At 39.2% G+C, this 21,564-nt stretch overlaps 1 protein-coding gene across 1 annotated transcript in view; it reads left to right on the plus strand.

Moving 5' to 3' along the window:
- enpp1 (ectonucleotide pyrophosphatase/phosphodiesterase 1) overlaps positions 1–21,564 on the plus strand; it is a 75,104-nt gene that overhangs the window by 35,756 nt on the left and 17,784 nt on the right. Inside the window, exons 13-18 of the mRNA XM_084433120.1 lie at positions 5,061–5,192; positions 6,274–6,305; positions 6,406–6,533; positions 7,079–7,148; positions 14,261–14,348; positions 18,418–18,602. Coding sequence (XP_084289246.1) covers positions 5,061–5,192; positions 6,274–6,305; positions 6,406–6,533; positions 7,079–7,148; positions 14,261–14,348; positions 18,418–18,602 — 635 coding nt within the window. The remainder of the gene's footprint in view (positions 1–5,060; positions 5,193–6,273; positions 6,306–6,405; positions 6,534–7,078; positions 7,149–14,260; positions 14,349–18,417; positions 18,603–21,564) is intronic.

Raw genomic sequence — 21,564 nt, forward strand, 5'->3', positions numbered from 1 at the left:
TTCTACAGAACTGGTTCAAAGTCAGAGTTGGAAACGTCTTGAATTATTTAATTTTTTTTCACAAATTTTGTATGTATGCAAATTGTATAATATCCAAGGTACACATTTCTAGTAATTGTGCATTTAATTATTATATTGTATTTTCAGAAAGTTTGGGAATATTTTTCCTCTCCCCAAATTTGTCACTACCGAAAAACAATAATAAATAATTTCATAAGAAGGCTTATATTGGCTTATTATTATTTTGTTTACATCTACCTTGTAAATATATTTTTGCTATTTAAAAAAAAAAGTTTTCTCAGGTAAATCAATAACAATTACAATTTTAACAATATTTCAAGTGAAATTTATAAGATTTGTTGTATTTTGAATCCAATCTTTCTTTATAAAAGGCATTAAGTTAATCATACTGATTTCAAAGTTAAGGATTCATTAGTTTGAATATACACTGAACCAAACACTATAATAACATCTTAGTTGATAATTCAATATACTTTATTTTAGACAAAGCATGCATGTTTCGGTCGTACTGTAGTGACAGTAATGTTTTGGTAGCGACCACATCACATTACAGAATTTTAACTCACATACTAAAACACTACTAAAACATACTAAGATACTAATGATTTGCATAACTGTACAACAATTTTGTTTGTTTCCCCCAAATAAATGATTGTGTTCCCTTTTGTCACCAAAACAATGATGACATGTTTCGGTAGTGACAATTTTAGATACTTTTGAGCCTAACTCAAAGATTTTATTGAATAACACTCAAAAAACCATGATGTCACAACCGAAACTTCACCACGTTTTGGTAGTGACTGTTTCGGTAGTGAGCCTACTTTTGAGCATGGTTCAAAGATGATAACCAGCACAAGGTTACCTAGCACAGTTCTGAACTTATGGAATGACACCCAAAAAAGTTTGCTTACTTGCAGAAAAAAAAGGTGTTTGGTAGTGACGTTCCTTAAAGTTACAGAGAGATTTTCAGACTTTTGAACACATTTCCCTCCACATGATGGTACCTATCTACAATGAAAGAGAGGCTATAAGAGAGAGAGAAGGACACAGGAATATTTCCTAATTAAAAATGTAGGGGTGTGGTTAAAATATCAGTCTCAGCCAATTGACGGTTTAAAAATAAAATATAAAATAAATGTTTGTTTTTTTTAACTTCACTTTTTAAAAGAAATCAAAACGATATAAAAAAAAAATTTGAAAGCTAAGTCTTGGGGCTAATATGGTCATACTTCCTGGTTCTAGTACGAACTGTAACTGCTGCATTTTTGGACCAACTGGACTTTGTAGAGACCCAGTAGAGCATTACAATAATCTAGCCTTGAGGTCATGAACGCATGAACTAACTGTTCCGCATTTTTCATTGAAACCATATGTCGTAATTTAGATACATTTTTAAGATGGAAGAATGTGGTTTTACAGATGCTAGAAACCTGGCTTTCAAATGAAAGATTGGTATCAAAGAGCACACCCAGGTCCCTAACTGACGACGAAGACTAAGTTGACAGAGCAGCCATCAGGTGTTAGACTATATTCTAGGTTATTACGTGAGGAAGTTTTTTGCCCAATAATTAGAAACTCAGTTTTTTTCAGAATTAAGTAGTAGGAAATTACTAGTCATCCAAATTTTTATATCAGCTATGCATTCCGTTAATTTTGTACATTGGTAAGTTTCGTCGGGGCGTGAAGAAATATAGAGCTGAGTATCATCAGCATAACAGTGAAAACTAATCCTATGCTTCCTAATGATATCTCCCAAGGGTAGCATGTACAGAGTGAAAAGCAACGGTCCTAGTATTGAGCCTTGTGGTACTCCATACTGAAATTGTGATCGATATGACATCTCTTCATTTACTGCTACAAACTGATAAAGGTCAGATAAGTATGATTTAAACCATGCTAATGCAATTCCACTAAAGCCAACATAATTTTCGAGTCTATTCAAAAGAATGTTGTGATCGATAGTGTCAAATGCAGTACTAAGATCCTGTAACATGTAACGAAATCAGCTCCAATGAGGGGAATGTATAATTAATAATCAATAATTAATCATTAATAATTAATCATACACAGAGACAATCAAGCATATAATTGTTTTTTAATAAATGAAACTATAAACATACAACTACATCTAACAAAGAATACATATATGAATAGTATAATGAAAGTAAAGAAAAAAAGAAAGAGCAGACCACAGAATGGCAAACATATCACAAACAATGAACCTTTGAGAACCAGCAAAGAATCAAAATCACCTTAAGCAGGGGCAGACAACCTTAACGCATTTAAACCTTGAAAAAGATAATACTTGCATTGATCTTTGTTGCTGAATAGGAATGCGTGTGTGTGAGTGTCCGTTCTCGGTGTGTCCGTTAGTTGGAAGCGTTCTTTGGTTTCTTCCGGAGCTTGTGTCGTTCGCGGGAAGTTCAAAAAGTTCCCTTGTAAGTAGAGTTGCCGAAAAATTCAGTTTAAGTCTGTTTCGCTCGTAGGTAGAAATGAATGAACACGAGACTAAAACAAGGCAAGAAGCCGGAGATACGACTAATATAAAAAGCTAAGAAACAAAAGTAAAACACAAAACGGAGAGCGGATAAACTTGAAGAGAAGACAAAGCAAAGACAAGACAAAACCAAACAAGAACTCAATGATGGCGTGTGCATCCTTCTTTAAGGAGTTTGAAGGTCGTCTCCTTCCTGGGTATTTCAACCAATTGGATTAAGAAATTTTGAGCGGGAGAAAGTTTGCTTTGTCTCTGCTTGATGGCCTAATTTGCATGGTTTATGTGTTAGAATTTGTCATTTCTACTACAAATGATGGTAAAGACAGTATAATACATTTTATCATAACCTCCTACATATATTTAGCTTAAGCACACCGAGAGGTTTAATTAAATACCAAGATTGGTATATCTGGAAGATACAAACATAGAGATGCATTCTTATTCTTTAAAATAAGCACTTAGAGTTCAACTAACACAACTAGGAAGTCACACTAGGCTAATAAAAGGGGCTAAACATACATGCATGCAGGAATATGTCATATACACTTTTAAATCACTTATATTCTGAGTTAAATGCAAAGAATGTTTGTGTGTGTGTATTTGGTATCTCAGAGTGCTCTTTCTGCGAGCCATCTGGACTTCTTGCTTGCAGAGAAAAGGGGTTTGAATTGATTACGATCTGTTTGAAGCTCACAGCAGATTTTGGAGGGGTTTCTGTTTTCTTCCACCCGGCCACAAATGTGTCAAAGGGGCAATTTGATTCAGACTCATTGGCGCTCCATATGCTACAAACACTAACAGAGAGATAGAACCGGATGATGAGAGATACAACCACACGATCGGATGATAAGAGCAAATCATTTGTAACTAATGAGAGCAGTCTCAGTACTTTGATACTGAGAACTATGTCATCAAAATCATTGAGACATATTGGCCGAAGTGAGAGACTGTAAGTATTGTCATTATCATTGTTTTGGAGCACACTAGCTTAAAGATAACAGTAAGATAACACATTCACACTAAAAGCCAAAAAAAAACTATTTTGATTTCAGCTCGATGGTGTTTTTAGCACCCAATGGCTCCTTCCAGGCAGCTAACCCTAACCTCAACCTTAAACCTACCCATCCCCTCGCTGCCTGGAAGGCGCCGTTGGGGGCTTAAAACACCAAACACCTTGATTTCATGGGAACTTTATCTAAACTTAAATTGCAAACAGAAAAAAAATCAAGGTCATTCAAAATATTAATAAAAAAATATAATAGTATCTCAATGAATGATGATCCCTCCACCACCCCATCTACTCTGGGGGGGTACTCTGGGTTCGGGCCCAATTTCCGAGCTCGGATCCCTCCCCCCGGACAGCACGGCAAATACGCATAACTATTTATTCTCTGATCATTCGTAAGTGTGAACTTGTGAATGCTAAAATATCACTGGTTCCCACTTAACTGGGTGGGCACAGAAGTTCATTAGCACAGCAGTGACATCTGTTTGACGTGTGTCTCCATTTGAGATTGGGGCAAATTAAAGGCGTGTGGGATTGCACATGTGTCTCCTGCCCTTCAAGTACGCCATGAGGCTTGCTAGCATACTAATTTTGACTCTTGTGTTTTTAATTTTCTGTGCCGCTCTGCCTTTGTGGTTGGAGTGATTGTGAATGCATACTAAGCTTGTATATTTTGATGTGCTGCACTTCAGATGCATCACTGATGTTTAATTAGTACTCGCTCAAGAATATTATGAGAGAAGTGGAGGTTTTACTGTAAGCCTTTACTGTCAGTGAATTATATGCTTCCTTTGACACAACAATGAGAGAAACAAGAGTTGAATGTTATAATACTAAAGGGAACACATTAAAGGACAAGTTCGGTATTTTACACTTAAAGCCCTGTTTTCAGATCGTTTCTGATGAAATAGAACGGTTAAGATTGAAATTTGGACACATGCTGCTGGCCCGAGAATTTTCGGTTTCTGTGGTAGCACCCCCCCACCTCCACAATGGCTGCATAGGTGCACTGGAACAATCCTTCCTAAAACGCATTAAACTTTCGTTTACAAAGACGTGAAACTCACCGAGTGGTCAGGGGTGTTCACTGATATGCTCACACAAAAATCGCTGCAAAAGATGCTTTCCAACAGGTGTTTTATCATTCGTTGTAAAACTGTGGACCTATTTTTCCAAACGCCTCACACCCGTATTCTGCTACCACAGAAACCGAAAATTCTCGGGCCAGCAGCATGTGTTCAATCTTAACCGTTCTGTTTCATCAGAAACGATCTGAAAACAGGGCTTTAAGGGTAAAATACCGAACTTGTCCTTTAAGTTTGGCAAAATGTTTTATATCAATAAACTTAGATCCCATAACTTTGCTCACTGTATTTACTCACACTTTCTTTTTGTGAAATAAATAATTCATACTTGTTTGCCTTGACCTGGGGGTGAATAAATCATGAATTCATGAACAAAATTAAATGTGCAACCTGTGAAGTGTAAGTTCATTTTGAATGATTCTGTCCTTCTCTGTGTCTATAAAACATGCAGGGATGGAAGAAGCGTCATGTAAGAAAGCTGCATACGTCTCCGATTATCTGGATAACACTGATGACATCACTGTCATCCAGGGCCCTGCGGCGAGAGTCCGGCCCAGACGTTTGCCTGATGAGTTCTTCTCCTGTAAGCAGATAGATTTGTCCTAGATTTACCACATCCTTGCTGTTTGAGTGTTTCTTCAACTAATCACTTTGTTGCAGCAGTTGATTATTAATTTTTAATTACATCTTGCAGGTTTGCCGTATAAAGGTCACAATATAACTTTAAAATGGCTTTTTCATTATTTTTTGCTAGGTTTCATATTCCACATGTAGACTATCTCTTTATACCATTAATATAAAACATACAATTCTTCATGTATAACATTAATGAGACAGAAAAACTATGATAATCTAAATACAACGTTATATAATCATAAATAACTTATATAACATTATATAATTTTATATAAAATGTTTTTAATTTTTTATACAATTTGCGACTGAACCACAGTTGTGGTGTAATTTTCCCTGTGACCAACAATTTTGTCCCTAATAAAGTTTTAGCATTTTTTAACACTATACTGTATAAGTTAGTGTTGTTTACCAGTGTCAGTAAAGAACCTGAAATGAAATATGTAAAAACAATATAGAATAAACAATTGTTTTAAAGAAATAAAAACAAAAACAACAATCAGCAAGAATGCATTAAATTGATCAGATGCAACCGTAAAAAATTAAAATTTATCAAATTTTCAAATGAAAGCTGTTTTTCATTAAAGAATCCTGAAAACCACATTTTCCACAACAATTATTTAACAGAACATCTGTTTTCAACATGGGTGGTAATAATAATAAATGTTTCTTGAGCAGAATATTAGAATAATTTCTGAAGGATCATGTGACACTGAAGACTGGAGTAATGATGCTGAAAATGTAACTTTGCATCACAGGAATAAATTAAATTTAAAAATATGTTCAAATAGAAAAGTTATTTTAAATTGTAATATTATTTCACATTATTTGTAATCAAATAAATACAGCATTGATGAGCAAAAACATCTTACCGACCCCAAATAAACGGTAGTGTAAATATCATGAGAGAGTGTAAAAAGCGGGCCTATAGTGCACATAGTTGAAGAAACACTCATTTATAAAATGTGTTTTGTCCATTAAATGCAAGTCAAACGATCCATCTATTTTCTTTCCCTGTATTCATCTGGCAGTTGATTATGAAGGTCTGGTGAAGAACCTTTCGGTATGAGCCTGTCATCATCCCCACACCTCACTTATAGACCACATCTTCTGCTTAATCATGCTGAAACCATTATTCTTTCCTTCTTTCTTTCTGTTTGAAGTGCAGAGAACCTGATCAGCCGATGAGACCGTATCTAAAGGAGAACCTCCCCAAACGCCTTCACTTTGCAAATAGCATCCGTATCGAGCGAGCACACCTCTACATGCAGCCGCAGTGGCAAGCAGCACTGTGAGTTTGACGCTTGTCATGTCAAAATGAGTGCTATAATGAAGGAAATCAATATCCTCAAAGTATTAATGTGTTTGTAAAACTTGTGGGGAAAAAAAGTGTTTAACCGTTTGATGTTTTTGATCAATGTGCAAACCGTTCCATTTCAAAATGGTAACTAGAATTTGACTGAAGACATTTGAAGATTTGGTTACACTTTATTTCGATAGGCCACTTTAGGCATTCTACTAACTCTCATTAGAGTATTTGTAGACTGTTAGGTTAGAGTTTTGGTTATTAGAATAAGTTGACATGGAGTTGTAAAGTTACTTATAGTCAGTAGAATGCCTTCTGGAGAGCATCAAAATAAAGTGTTAGCAGATGTTAAGCAGACATTCTACTAGTACTCTAATCACTGGCAATTTACATGTAGTTGCGAGTAGAAGTGGACCATCAAAATAAAGTGTTACCGAAGATTTTTTATTTATTTATCAGCACTCAAGCTGGCATGTACTCAGTACGTAAGTATTTTGTAAAGTATTTTTCTTTCCCACCTTGGTCAACAGAAAACCGAGTGAAATTAAATACTGCAGTGGTGGCTTCCATGGTTCAGATAATGTCTTCAAGAACATGCAGGTTGGTTTTTAAAATACTATATATTCAAAGCACTTGTCTTGTATTATGCAACTAAATATATAAAACAAATTTCAAGCGAAGTCATCTAGATATTGATGATTTTAGCTGATGTTACTAACAGATTTTCTTGACCCATTGTGCCGAAACGTGCAGTTCAAAAGCCTTCCTTCCCAAAACATGATTTAAAATGTTAATGCACACTTAAGTGTGTTAAAAATAAAAAATTCTGTCATTAATAACTCTCATGTTGTTACAAACCCGTAAGACTTTCATTCATCTTCAGAACACAAATGAAGATCTTTTTAATTAAATCTGAGAGCTTTCTGTCCCTCCATTGACAGCTACGCAAATACCACTTTGACGCTTCAAAAAGTTCAAAAAGAGGTCGTAAAAGAATTGAGCGGTTTAGTAAAAATTTTCTGAAGAGACTCGATTGCTTTACATGATGAACGTCTCGGTTACGGATTGAAGGATTCAAATTTAAGAATCTATTTCAAATATGCTTCCTTACATAACATCACGGTAAAGAATATTGTATTTAGTGTTTAAGGGTAAGATAATGATTCTGCTCAGCAAAGTTGCCTTTCCTGTTTTCTCCTTATTGTCTGTAAATGGCTCTTGAAGCCCCAGTTTCACTCAGACTGATGGGATTAGCACACGAATGATTCACTGAGAATCTCACCTTTTGTTCTGCAAATGGCTTTCGGACCCAAATGGCTCTTGGAGCCTTATGCTGATTGAATTAGGATTGGCCAGACCCTCACAGTCTAGGGTGTTACCTTAACCTGTATACTCATTTACATGCTTTGTTTGAATTTGTCTCCACCTTCACAAGTCCCTCCTCCTAAAATGCCTATAAGACACCATGTAAATTTATATACTTTAGATTATGTTGGAAGCACCGCAGCCGCGCTCAAATAAAGAAACGCTTCTGTTTGAACGTGATCCCAACGTCTCCTGGTCTGCTTTGAAGAAAGAAAAACTTTACAACAGTATGTAACCCTCATTCCCTGAGGAGGGAATGACGAAATGGGGGTTACGCTTAGAAGCCTGTCACCTTCGAGTTCTACAAAACGAACCAATGGCAATGAAAATGCCATGGGGCTGCGGAATTTGCATAGTGCAACTCCACCCCACCGCGTGGGTATAAAAGGAGGGACGCTGGCAATCTCGCATTATGTTTTCTGCTGAGGAGCCAAGACTGAACTCCAGGCCGTTCCAGCGGTACAGCGGTTGTGGCAGAGGGACGGAACGTCTCCGTTCCCTCCTCAGGGAACGAGGGTTACATATGTTACAGAGACTTTCCCTTTCGTTCAGTCACTACGAGTTACGTCAGTGAATGACGAAATGGGGGTCCCAATTCAATCACGCCACAGCGGCTGTCTTCCACTCCCTATCGTGAGACTAGCACGGACGAAGGGCTAGGCTTAACGCAGGAATACCAAGGTACACTGGGTGGGATATCCCAGGTGGAATATGTAACACAGCGCCTACCCATAGGGAGGACTTAGAATACACATATGACCCGGGAGCGGGATGCATATGGAAAACTCGACCCTGCATCTGGTAAGCCAAGACAATGGCATCTACTATCCAGTGAGACAACCTTTGCTTGGAGAGAGCCTTTCCCTTCAGCTTCCCACCATAACAGACAAAGAGCTGGTCTGAGGTCCTGAAACACTGCATTCTGTCTACGTAAGCACGGAGAGCGTGAACTGGACAGAGCAGTGCCAAGGCTGGGTCTGCCTCCTCCGAGGGCAGCGCTTGCAGGTTCACCACCTGATCCCTGAAAGGAGTGGTGGGAACCTTGGGCACGTATACAGGGCGGGGTCTTAAGATAACGTGAGAGTTAGCAGGCCCGAATTCCAGTCAACCGAAAATGCCTGCAGGTCCCCTACCCTCTTGATGGAGGCCAAAGCGACCAGGAGCGCTGTCTTCATAGACAATAACTTAAGCTCCACTGATCGCAATGGCTCAAAGGCAGCTCTCTGCAGGGCTGATAAGACCACTGCAAGGTCCCAGGAGGGTATAAGAGGACAGCAAGGAGGATTTAGTCTCCTCGCGCCCCTCAGGAACCTGACGACCAGATCATGCTGTCCCACCGTTTTCGACTCCACAAGGTCATGGTGCGCAGAGATGGCAGCCACGTAAACCTTGAGAGTGGAAGGAGACAGCCTTCGTTCCAACCCTTCTTGGAGGGAGGAGAGCACGGACCCGATCGGGCATTTTCTGGGGTCTTCTCGGCGAGAAGAACACCAGGTAACGAAGAGGTTCCACTTCAACACATAGGTGTGTCTCGTGGACAGGGCCCTAGTGGAAGTGATGATAGCCACCAGTTGAGGTGCCATCCAGAACCCACACATGCAGGTTCCACAGATTGGGACGTGGGCGCCAGAGAGTGCCCCGTCTCTGAGAAAGGAGGTCCTTCGCCCTCAGCAGCAAGCAGACTGAGGCATCTGAGCCAGTGGCTGGGTGGAGGCAGCAGCTGGCCGCCGGGGCAGAACATGTTTTATGGCCTCAGTCTGCTTCTGGGCGGCCGTTGGGCTGTTGGGCGAAGTCCTCGACCGCGCCGCTGAAAAGGCCAGGCCAACCGGGTCCGCTCAGCCTCTCGCATATCAGCCAGGTTTAGCCACAGGTGTCACTCCTGGACCACAGCTGTGGACATCACCTGACCCAGGGAGCGTGCGGTCACCTTCGTTGCCCAGATAGCGAGGTCGGTGGCGGAATGCAGCTCTTCCATTAGCCCCGGATCAGCTTTACCCTCATGCATGTCCCTGAGCATCCGGGCCTGGTAGACCTGCAGGATGGCCATGGCATGCAGCAAGGACTTCATTTTGGCTGGAGGGACGGTCTCGATCACACCCTTCACCAGTAGGGTGGCGACCTCCGCACGCATGACAGGGGCATTGCAACCCACCATGGTATAGCGGACTCCCCGGAAGCGGGGAGGAGACCGTGCGAACTGAATCGCATAGCCAAGCCTGATGGTTCTCGTGAGCCAGGCTCTAGCCAGGCTCCCAAAAACTGAACCAGCAGGGTCATTCGAACCACAGACGTACCCACGATGGGGCAGCGAGGCGGAATGACCGGCCCGGACGTGGGAGGCAGAGCGTCCCGGTGTGGGGGCACGGTCATATGCCGCATCCTGACAGAAGAGGCCAGGGAAGGATAAGCGTTCCACGGGGGCCTGCTCTGACAGGGGTCTGGGATTCTATAGGATTTAGCCACCAGGGTAGACAAAAATCTACAGGCTTTGAAGGGGTGCTTTGGATCACCACGCCAGGTAGAAGCGCTCTGAGGACACAACTGCATCGCAACAGAGCGCTGTGTACCCTTTAGCCGCAGCCCCATCGAGGGAAGAGAAGGCGGAGGAGGCCACCGAATGATCACAGGGAGACAATTGGGACTTCCAGGACCTCGTGACCTCCTCATGCACCTCTGGGAAGAAAGGTATTGGGGGCGGGCGCTGACGGCGCCCAAAAACCTATCATCCAGTCACGAGCGCTCGGGTCAGGGTGGAGGATTCCATTCCAGCCCAATGCTCGCGGCTTCCCGGGAGAGCATGGCTGTCAATTCCGGATCAGACTCGGGCAATACTGGCACACCCGAAGGCGGCAGCACAGCCGAATCTTCATTTCCGGAAGACTCCAGCCCACCTTGTGATGCATCTGGAGTGCCGAATGAGATGCGGGGAGTGTCCGAAGCCGGTCCCGCGATCTCAGCCTGAAAACTCGCGGGTTGCGGTGTGCAAGAGGGGGGTGTGGCCCGAGGAAGAATCGACGGGGCTTTATATTACACACCGTAACCCCCAGGTCACCCTGGCCACCAGCCAAAGTATCGCCTCTCGCGGAGGGGATGGATCGGGGTGTGGCAGAGGGGACTATAACTTCACGGAAGTCATTGAGACTAGACCGCTGCACCGTGGTGGTCATATTCCCGCAATGAGAACATGATTCATCCACAAACGCTGACTGAGCGTGATCTAAGCCCAAACACGCTAGGCAGCGATTGTGCCCATCAGATGGTACGAACCAACCGCACCCAGAAGTGCATGTGCGAAACATCTTTAAAAAGACGTGCCACGCGCAAGCTCTTTTGTGAGGAGAGGAAAGCTCAGCAGAGTGCTGAAGCACCCAGGGAGAGGCACACACACTGTTGGCAGATCACTGCACAGATCAGCAGCAGGCAATGTGATCTCGCTGGAACGTGCCGTTGCACCAACTCACTGGAGAGCCGCTCGTCTCGTAGTCTCGAAGAACTCAGATACAGGCTTGCAGAGGTGTGAAGAGAAGCTCTTGGCTCCGAAGCAAAAACATAATGCGAGATTGCCAGCGTCCCTCCTTCTATACCCACGCGGTGGGGCGGAGTTGTGCTATGCAAATTCCACAGACCCATGGCATTTTCACTGAGTAACACGAGAATGAACCTCATTGGTTCTTGCTGAAGCTCAAACGTGCTGCGTAACACGAGAATTAACCTCATTGGTTCTTGCAGAAGCTCAAACGTGCTGTGTAACACGGGAATGAACCTCATTGATTCTTGAAGAAGCTCAAACGTGCTGCATACCACGAAAATTAACCTCATTGGTTCTTGTTAAAGCTTTTCCCCCAAAAAAAGAAAAAAAAAGGTTGTTGATTGTGGCCTGTGGAATGTTGGTCCACTCCTCTGCAATGGCTGTGCGAAGTTGCTGGAGATTGGCAGGACCTGGAACACGCTGTCATATACTGTTGATTGTGCCTGTGATTGTGGTCTGTGTTTTTGGAACTATTGTGGGTGCTTTGTTGACATATCCAACGACCCTGAATAGTACTTAAACACCAAAGCCACACTATAAAATGTCTAATTTACATTGCATTAGACAACACAATGTTAAAGGGATAGTTCACCCAAAATAGTTCAACCAAAAATGAAAATTAGCCCATGATTTACTCACCCAGTCAAACAGCCATTCACTACTTTTTGTGTACATAGAAAAAGTCTTAGATCTTTGAGTTCAGCTCATGAAAAGTGCGGGCAAAAACAAAAGTGTTGCGTTTATAATTTTGTTCAGTGTAGTTATTACTTCTTTAGTCTCAGTGCCCTGCATTTTTTATTCATTATTTATTTATTTATTTTTGAAGAAAATGGTTCACAGAGTTGGCTCCATTACTACAAGTTCTCCATTACTTATTGTGGCTGTGGCAGCGTTTTCTTCTCTTTTAGCTTCTACACCATCAACATAAACCCTCATAAATCTGTCATAGAAACCAAAAAAACATTTCTATTTTCAGTTTCTGCTTGAGGCTCTGTTCAAATGCTTCTGTGATGGAATTTAATGAGGTTTAGGAGGCCAAGTACTTAGATGGGGATTATACTGAATTCAAATTAAAGGATCTGGGTAAATTCCCATGAAGAGGATTATGATACCCTGGGTCTTTCTACAAACACTGAGAAAAATCCAGACATGCCCTTTAAATGAACTCTTGTCCATTGAGAATAACTCCATAGTGCCAGATTCACACTTAGTAGTTCCTTCAAACTGGAAGGTGTTCAGATTGCGGTTTTAAACACACACTCAAGCCACATTTTGGACCTTTGACAGAGTCTTGTTTATGTCTGTGACGTGGGTGTACTTCTAGCCATCTGTGCCCCCGGTCTATGTGGTTGTCTAGGAATGTCTAATGCAGCTGGTAGTGCTTACAAAAACATCTTACAGGAACTCTTGTGAGGTAACTGGTTGAGGTAAATTGCACAAACTAGTCACAAACACAGGGATGTTTTTTCCTTTACTTTAGGCTATCTTTGTGAAAGTGAAATCTCCTGTTAGGAGGAATGAGGATCATTTTCATCTTTGTTACTCAGTGTCAAGGAAATGAGATCATTCTAGTTTCCACCACTCAAATGTTCCGCGTTTCAGCCAGAGGCGAATGGAATGTGTGTCTCTCTGTGACTGCAAATCAAAATAAGTGCTTTTAGTTATTCTCTGTGGTCTGTGTTTTTGGAACTATTGTGGGTGTTTTGTTGACATATCCAAGGACCCCGAATAGTACTTAAACACCAAAGCCACACTATAATATGTTTAATTTACATTGCATTAGACAACAAAATGTTAAAGGGATAGTTCACCCAAAATTAAAATTAGCCCATGATTTACTTGGATGTCTTCAGGGTGAGTAAATCATGGGCTAATTTTCATTTTTGGGTGAACAATCCCTTTAAGTGGCATTTGCAAACAAATAATATTTTCTCAGAACCAACTACTTTTTAATAACATATTAGGTAAAAACTAGATAAAGTTGGAAAACTTGTAGTGCTGTCAAATCGATTAATCGTGATTAATCGCATACAGCATAACATTTTGTAAATATACAATATACTGTGTGTGTAAATATAGTGATTTGACTTAGAGTTAGATATAAAGTTATACTATAAAGTTGTTTTCAAATCATAAAGTTTGAAGATAGATAGATAGATAGATAGATAGATAGATAGATAGATAGATAGATAGATAGATAGATAGATAGATAGATAGATAGATTCAATTCAATTCAATTCAAATTTATTTGTATAGCGCTTTTCACATATTGTTTCAAAGCAGCTTTACAGAAAGTGCATTTCAGAAATGTAAATAGAAAAATATAGTTAGTTAATCATGTATTAATTTAGGGCATAAACATATCGCCAGCGTCGAGTCGTCTCTTCACAGGCGTTGAGTCGGGTGCACGGGTGTTGGGGCATCTGTAGTTTCCATGGGAGGCTGGATACAAACTAGAGCTGACGATCTGTATTTACCAACAGAAAAGCAGATGGGAAATAATTAGCGTAGCTGCTGTTCATAATATTAATGCATTCAATCTGATTCAACTGTAGTATAAAAGGTAAGTATTATGTGAATGCTTGGCTAAAGAGATGCGTCTTTAATCTAGTTTTAAACTGGGACAGCGAGTTCTCGAATAGATAGATAGATAGATAGGTAGATACGTAGATAGATACGTAGATAGATATATACGTAGATAGATAGATACGTAGATAGATAGATAGACCCAAATGGTTTAAATATTTGCAAATTCCAAGTGTAAACCAAGTGTTTGTTTTTTAGTGTGATTTAATTAACTAAATGTTACTGTTTGCAGGCCATTTTTATCGGGTATGGACCAGGAATCCATTATAAGACGACTGTGGCTCCCTTCGAGAACATTGAAGTCTACAACCTCCTATGCGGTAAGTTCTGTTTTTCTGTTTGGTATCATGAACTTTTGAAAGAAGTTCCTTTCATCATGTTCATCAGATATTGCAGGGTTATGGTTCATCATAAAGCTGTGAAGGTTGTTGCTGTTGTTCCTCAAGCTTCCTCCTGGAGACCCTCAAGACTGGGGTTTGCCTGATGGTTTGGTTTGAAGTTTGGCTGGTTAGCATGTTTCAGTTAGACCCTACAGTAGATGCTGTAACTAGACCATAAAGGGGCAAAAGGAATTTTTTTACAGTCAAAAGCTTTCTGACAGAATAATTTTTTTTGCAAGCAACATATATATCACTGCCTTTAATATCCCAGCTCAGGATGGCCACTAGTAAAGTTCACGGACTGTGCACAGTTCTAGTGTGCAAATTGCCTTTGTCCAAAAAGTACCATTTAGCATGCTTTTAAAAAGATATCTTTTTTAAAAGAATATACTTAAATTCCACCTGTAGTCAATAATTTCATCCCTTAAAACTCATCTTTGATCACCTAAATTACATATTTAAATGTTTTTTTTTTCCTTGAAAAAAAATATCTGCATGCCTTATAATAGCTTGAATGTAACTCTAAACCCTTGCCTCATTTAGTATATGTGGTTCTATGTATATGCAAATTAGCCCCTGATTGGTTACAAGGTAGATTGTGACGTCAGAAACATCAGCCATTTCAAACCATGTTTTTAAGGAGAAAATACTCAGCAATGGTGTTGATATGAATTTACACATGGTTTGTCTTAAAGAATATTAAAAACACCACATAGACATTTATGACATTAAAAGCTTGATTTTCACCACAGTGGGTGAATGTAATGTTTTTGAACACTTAATTGCAGGTAAATTACAATTAAATGAAAATGTATTATAGATTATATTTATAATAAATGCAATTAGCTGTTTTTGATCTACTTAAGACTTAAGTACACTTTTTGTGTAATTTGATAATTGATAATTACTTCTATTGCCTTTGAAATATGGTTAAAGTGTACTGTGCTGATTAAGTTGCAATTTAGTAAATTTATAATATGTATTACTTTATATTTTAACTGTTTGGTATTACATTTAATCAAGTACTTTAGTATGCTAGTCAACACATCAAAATGTTTTAATTTGGCATTATTACAAAGTGTACTTTAAAAGTCTACTTAAATGTGAAGAACCAGTCATGAAAGTTTACTCTCTTTAAGTACACTTAAGTGGCCTTTAAACTTGCTGATAATATGATATTAACGAAGAAGTTAATAATAGTTATAATAGTTTGAAGTGCACATTCAGTTCAATCTATCACTTATTTTTCAAAGGGGTGAGTAACTGTGGTTGGGAATTTTGTCCTTGTCCTAGCTAATGCTAAAATGTGCTGCATCCTGCAGTGTGTACTGTGTGTAATTCTTTCTCTTCATCTTTGATTTGGAAAGGAAAGAATGTGGGATTAAGAGATTTAATTTAAGTATATGCACAATCTTTATCAGTTCTAAAAGGTTTTTTTATTTTGCAACATAAACTAACGTCAACTGCCCAGCACTTCTTGCATAGGAATGTTTTTGCTCTCATATTGGCTTAAATCCAAAAGAAGTCTTATTATATGGAAAATTGTGCAGAACAATGGACTCGTTTCCCGTCACAGCCTCCGTCATTCACAATCACTGCCAAGGACTTAATGACCCACTTCAAAAACAAAGTGGCCATCATTGGCAACTTATTCTCTGACACAACAGTTGAGGAGTACCTAACAGTTAGTGACGCTACTAACTTACCTACAAAAAATGCTAAATTGCTATTTTTGTCACATTGAATTAGTAACTAAGGTCATAATGAAACGCACTCGCCTACAATATCCACTTTCTCTTATACGAAGCAAGTTATTTTCTTTTTTGTGAGTCACTTTGTTAAATGAACCCATTTAAAAACTGATTCACCAGTCTTTCTCCAGCATTAACTACAGCATGATTGCAAGTGTGACATTGCTTTTATATGACAGTTCAATAAACAATACATTTTTGTTATTTTACTAGCTGTCTATTTCCTACGGAGCCCCTAAAGGGACATGGTGATGGACCTCACGAACTCTATCATTTCATAAACAAAATGTTTCGTTTAATGCTGCTTTCCAGACATGTTTTGAGTTAAAGATATTATGATGGTTTATAATAGTTTAGTGGAATTTGATCTGTTTTTGTAAACAGTTGACAGTATTGTGATATACTGAGAGAAATGGATTTAAAAAAAAAAAAAAAATTTTAAATGATTGAGTAAGTGAATCTTTCATAATGAAATCAATAACATGTATTTAGAAAATACTGTAGATAGGGTGAATTTTCATTTCATGCCATCTTTAATACTGTCACCCTGTCTGAGGTCTTCATCCGAGCCAGATAAACCCTGCTCTGATCATCTTATTGTTATATTTAAAAAAGATACTAGTTAGGTGTAGCTAAGTACTTTTTAAAGTGTAGATTGACTATAGATGAACTACTAATGATCAGCTTGTAACTTGACAGGCTTCAAAGCTTCCCCAACACTTTTACATGATGTCTGGTTTCATCACCCACTATGCTTCTCTATTCGCTCTAGTTACACTATATGTAAGCATCCTGAAAAGGTATTTGAGGCCATAAATAATATCTGTCACCAGGATGTCACAGGGTTGCCAACTCTCACACATTTGACGTAAGACACAAGCTTTTTTTAGGCTCTGCCTCACGCTACCCAACTAAATATCATGCCAAATAACAAGTCAATGCAAAATAAAATAGCATGCCCCAATTTGTTTTTAAATTTCGTAGAGTTTAATTTGGGCTGCTTTGGATGCTAACAGACTTTTACTGTTTAATGGAGTCGAGAGACAATTATACACATTACCATTTCATGTATAACCGGACAGAACTACAGGTATAACTTCAAAATGTGCATATGCATGCCACAACAGACAGAGTGAGAGAAATAAGCACGATTCAAATCTTGAAATTATATTTTTTTATAACAGTTGCTATAACAGTATCTTTAAAAAAGTCATTACATTTTGGCCCTACAGGGAAAATAAATGACATTACCATGTTACTGCATGTATTCAGAAGACTGAATGTGTGTTCTTACAGATCACTCTACCTTTGACCTGTTTACACTTAAATTGTGCCTTTGTTTCTCCTTATTACCTATTAAACTGTTTTTGTGCTTTAAAGCTTTGTATTGCCTTCAACACTTTTTATATACTATAACATGTAGGTCTATGTACTATGCCTTACTCTGTCATTCAATGTAGAGCTTACAAAATAAATGTGATTTTTGCTTTTTAGTCAGTACAAATTTGCTAGCTGTTGACATTAGCTCTTAATGTTAGTTTGCAAGCTTGCAAGTCTTCTGAAGAGACATGATCACTTTATATGATGAAAAGGCTTTTATACACATTATTCAGCGGATGTACACAGAGCACTCACATTTGGACCGTGCATCTAGTACAATATTAGGCTGAAGTATGGGTAAGTTGCATTAAGATGAAATTAAAAAGAATTATTGCATCCTTAAAAGCTCAAATAGGGGCATATCATTGATTCAACCAATGTCATCAAAATCTCACTCCAGCCGAGCAACCAAAGTTGGCAACCCTGATGTTGTAGATGGATGCTGCTTCTTGGTAATTAACCCTAATCATCATTTACTCACCCTCATGTTTTTTCAGTCATGGATGCATTTCTTCCTCTGCTGAACACAAAAAAAATATATATTTTAAAGAATGGTAATAACTAAACATTTTCGGTTCCCATTGACTTCCATTGCATTTATTTATTTGTCCATACAATGAAAGTCAATGGGAACCGAAACTGTTCAGTTACTAACATTCTGTACAAAGTGATCCACAGAGGAAAGACTTACTAAGTCATACTGGTCTGTAGCGACATGAGGGTGAGGGTAAATTATGACATAATTAACATTTTTGGGTAAATTAACCCATTTAGCATGTGCCACAGTATATTGGCTATTCTTGGCTGCCTCCCAATAAGCATATTTCTGCACTGTATTGTAAGTAGCTTAAGTAAAAAAGCTGTTTATTTTTCTTTAGATTTACTGGGTGTTCCTCCTGCTCCCAATAACGGCACCCATGGCAGTTTAAACCACCTGTTGAAGAGCCCACCCCATCAGCCGGTGTACCCCGCAGAGCTCTCGGCTCCTTCCACATGCACCCCTGTGAGCGAGACCCCACGTGACCCCCGGGGCTGCACCTGCGACTCCCTCACTGAGGCTGAGGTGGGCATCACAGACATTATTCAGGGCTACTGCATTTTTCTTCCTGTGATTCGTTATGTAAAACATGTTCATCTGGATCGGTTCTTACAGGGTCGCAGACACAATGCTAAATGACTATACTAAAATGCAACTATTTCATTGTGCAGTTAAGGCAGCAAAACAAATAGACTTACTGTACCATCTTTTAAAAGGAAGGAGCAAGTGCTTCTCATATCTTTTGTTGTTAATGTCCTTGCATCCAATCAAACTCTATTGTAGTTTGATACAAATTCATCTTTCGCTTAGGATTAAGTCAAATGACGCAGATTCCAACAGGGAGAGACTGCATGATGTACTCTTGTCCTTAAAAATCATGAACAAAACTACACATGGTAAAAGAAAACCAATCCAGACAACACTGAACAGCAGGACATCATGATTATTATTTTTTTATATGCATCTTCTAAAGGGGACACTCTTAAAAAATAAAGGTTCTTTATTGGCATTGATGGTTCCACGAAGAACCTTTTACATTCATGGAACCTTTCCATTGAACAAAACTATTTTTATAGTGGAAGATGTTTCTTTAGATTATTAATATGTTCTTTATACTTAGAAAAAAAATAAAAAAGGTTATTTTAAGAACTGTTCACTGAAAGGTTCTTTGGGGAACTAAAAATGGTCCTTCTACTACGGCATTGCTACAAAAATCCTCTTCTGGAACCTTTGTTTATAATTGTGCATATTGATGTACTCCTAGTGCCCCTATTATGCTATTTTGAAGGTTCTTAATTCTGTTTTGGAGGTATCCTACAATAGGTTTACATGTATCCAAGGTTAAAAAACACTTGAATTTTCTCATAATATAGATTGCATCACCTCATTTCTCAAAGAGTCTGAAAACGTTTTTTTTGAAGATTCAGTCTCCTTTCCGAGAGCCTACTCTGCTCTGATTGGTCACATGGCCCAGTCTGTTGTGATTGGTCTACCGCTTACAAAGCATGTCTGAAACGAAATGCCTATTACCATATCTGAATTTCAGCTCCAGAGGTTTCATCAGCACTTGATACTCAGTGATACAAACAATGGCGTCGTTTTTTCTGTATCAATTCCTGCACAAAGCTACAGCTACAGTGTTTGAGGGAAAAGTAGACGCAGGCAGGCAGGCAGTAAAGACCAAGCTGGCATTATGCAAATTTCTAACAATCTTGTGCAGGTATGTTACTGGAAGGGAGACTGGAATTGCTGACGACTCGTTTAGGCAGTTCAGAATTGATTCTTTCTTTTAGGAGAAAACAACTTTATTTGTTTTGCACTTTGATCTTTAAAACTTTGCAGACATTTTACATTCACAAACAGCTATATTACAATGCATGAAAGGTAATATTCGAAAAAGCATAATAGGAGCACTTTAATCCCAGCCATGATATTATTAATAGATTGCAATGCTTTTTTAAAGGGGGCATATAATGCCATTTTTGTACAAGCTAATATGATTCTTTAGGGTCTAAATTAAAAGTTTGTAATATACTTTAATTAAAAAAATGTATTAGTATTGTAAGAAAACACTAATTTTACCTGGTCAAAAACAGCTCTGTTTTCAGCATGCCGTTTAAGTGCATGTGTCTTTAAATGATAATGAGCTTTGCTCACCCCGCCCATCTGTTCTGTGCGTACACCGTAACACAATAACACAATAACCATAACGCGTTGTTCATTATAAACGTGGGATTATGAATTATATTGAGAACGTCGTATAGAAAACATGCCGTAATGTACCCTGAGTGTAAACAGCCGCATTCATCATGAAGCGTGCAGCAAGCGATTTGCAAAGATTAATATACATATTAATATAAAGGTTAATAAAACGTTACACTCACTTCTTCTTCTGGAGGTGCAGCAGGAACACGAATAGTTGGTACCGATCCTTTTTTCAGGAGCAGCTTTTTAGCAAAACCAGCTTTATATTGACCTCGTTTGTAAAGCAGTCTGGTGTGTGAAATGATTCGCGCAAACATGAAAGCATTGACGACGTTGATCGTGGGGAATATTCCCTTCGAAAACAAACTCAGCCACTGCAGGATCAGCAGCGGTTCGGATTTAGGAACATCAAAATGACTGCTGTATTCCTTATTACACCCAAGAACAGAACACCAAAATCGCTTAGACGCCATTCTGCTCATAGACAGTGCTCCAGCGTATCAACAATGACCGCGTCGGTCCGCGCGGACTATGATTGACAGCTCGCTCACGAGCGAGGGCGGGTCTGTGTTGAAATGCTGCTGTCAATCAACAAAATCGAATGGCTTGATTTGAGATGGGGGGACACTGGATGGATTTTTATCATTTTATGATGGTTGTGTACAGGCACTGCCAACACACATTTCAGCACCATCAGCTTGTAAAAGTGCATGTACCATTATATGACCCCTTTAAGGACATTTTTGAGCATGCTTCGGTAGACTTTTTCTAGGCTAAGACTAGTTCCCTTCAAAGGCGAAGGCTTTAAATTGAATGCCTACCTTGTTTTATGGTATAATCCTGTGTGTCTTTGAACTGGCTGTTATTAGATGACTCAATCCTAAGAACAGGAGGGGTTTCCTCTTGGTTCCACCCAAGGTTTACTCCTTACTCTTGGAGTTTTTCCTTGCCATTGTTGCTTTGTGCTTGTTAACAGGGTGTTTAAGCCTCAAATCTTGTGAATACATGGTCAATGGTCTAACACTGTAGCTCTGAGGATTTTTTTTGAGTTATGATTGTTGTTTGCTTGTCTGTTCTGATCCACATTACATACACACTTTTGGCTTTGTGGTGTTGTCTGGATTTCTTAATTTTTTTCCCGTGGTTTGTCTCAATCACATAGCTTTCCAGTTTTTGAAAGGGAAGTGAGTCAAGCCACTTGTGCTTAACCACCAAATGATTTAGTGTATACACTGCCGTTAAAAATTTGGTGACGGTTATATTTTCTTTTATATTGAATTTA

Source organism: Rutilus rutilus (genome assembly GCF_951802725.1).
Source record: "Rutilus rutilus genome assembly, chromosome: 15".
NCBI classification, from domain to species: domain Eukaryota; kingdom Metazoa; phylum Chordata; class Actinopteri; order Cypriniformes; family Leuciscidae; genus Rutilus; species Rutilus rutilus.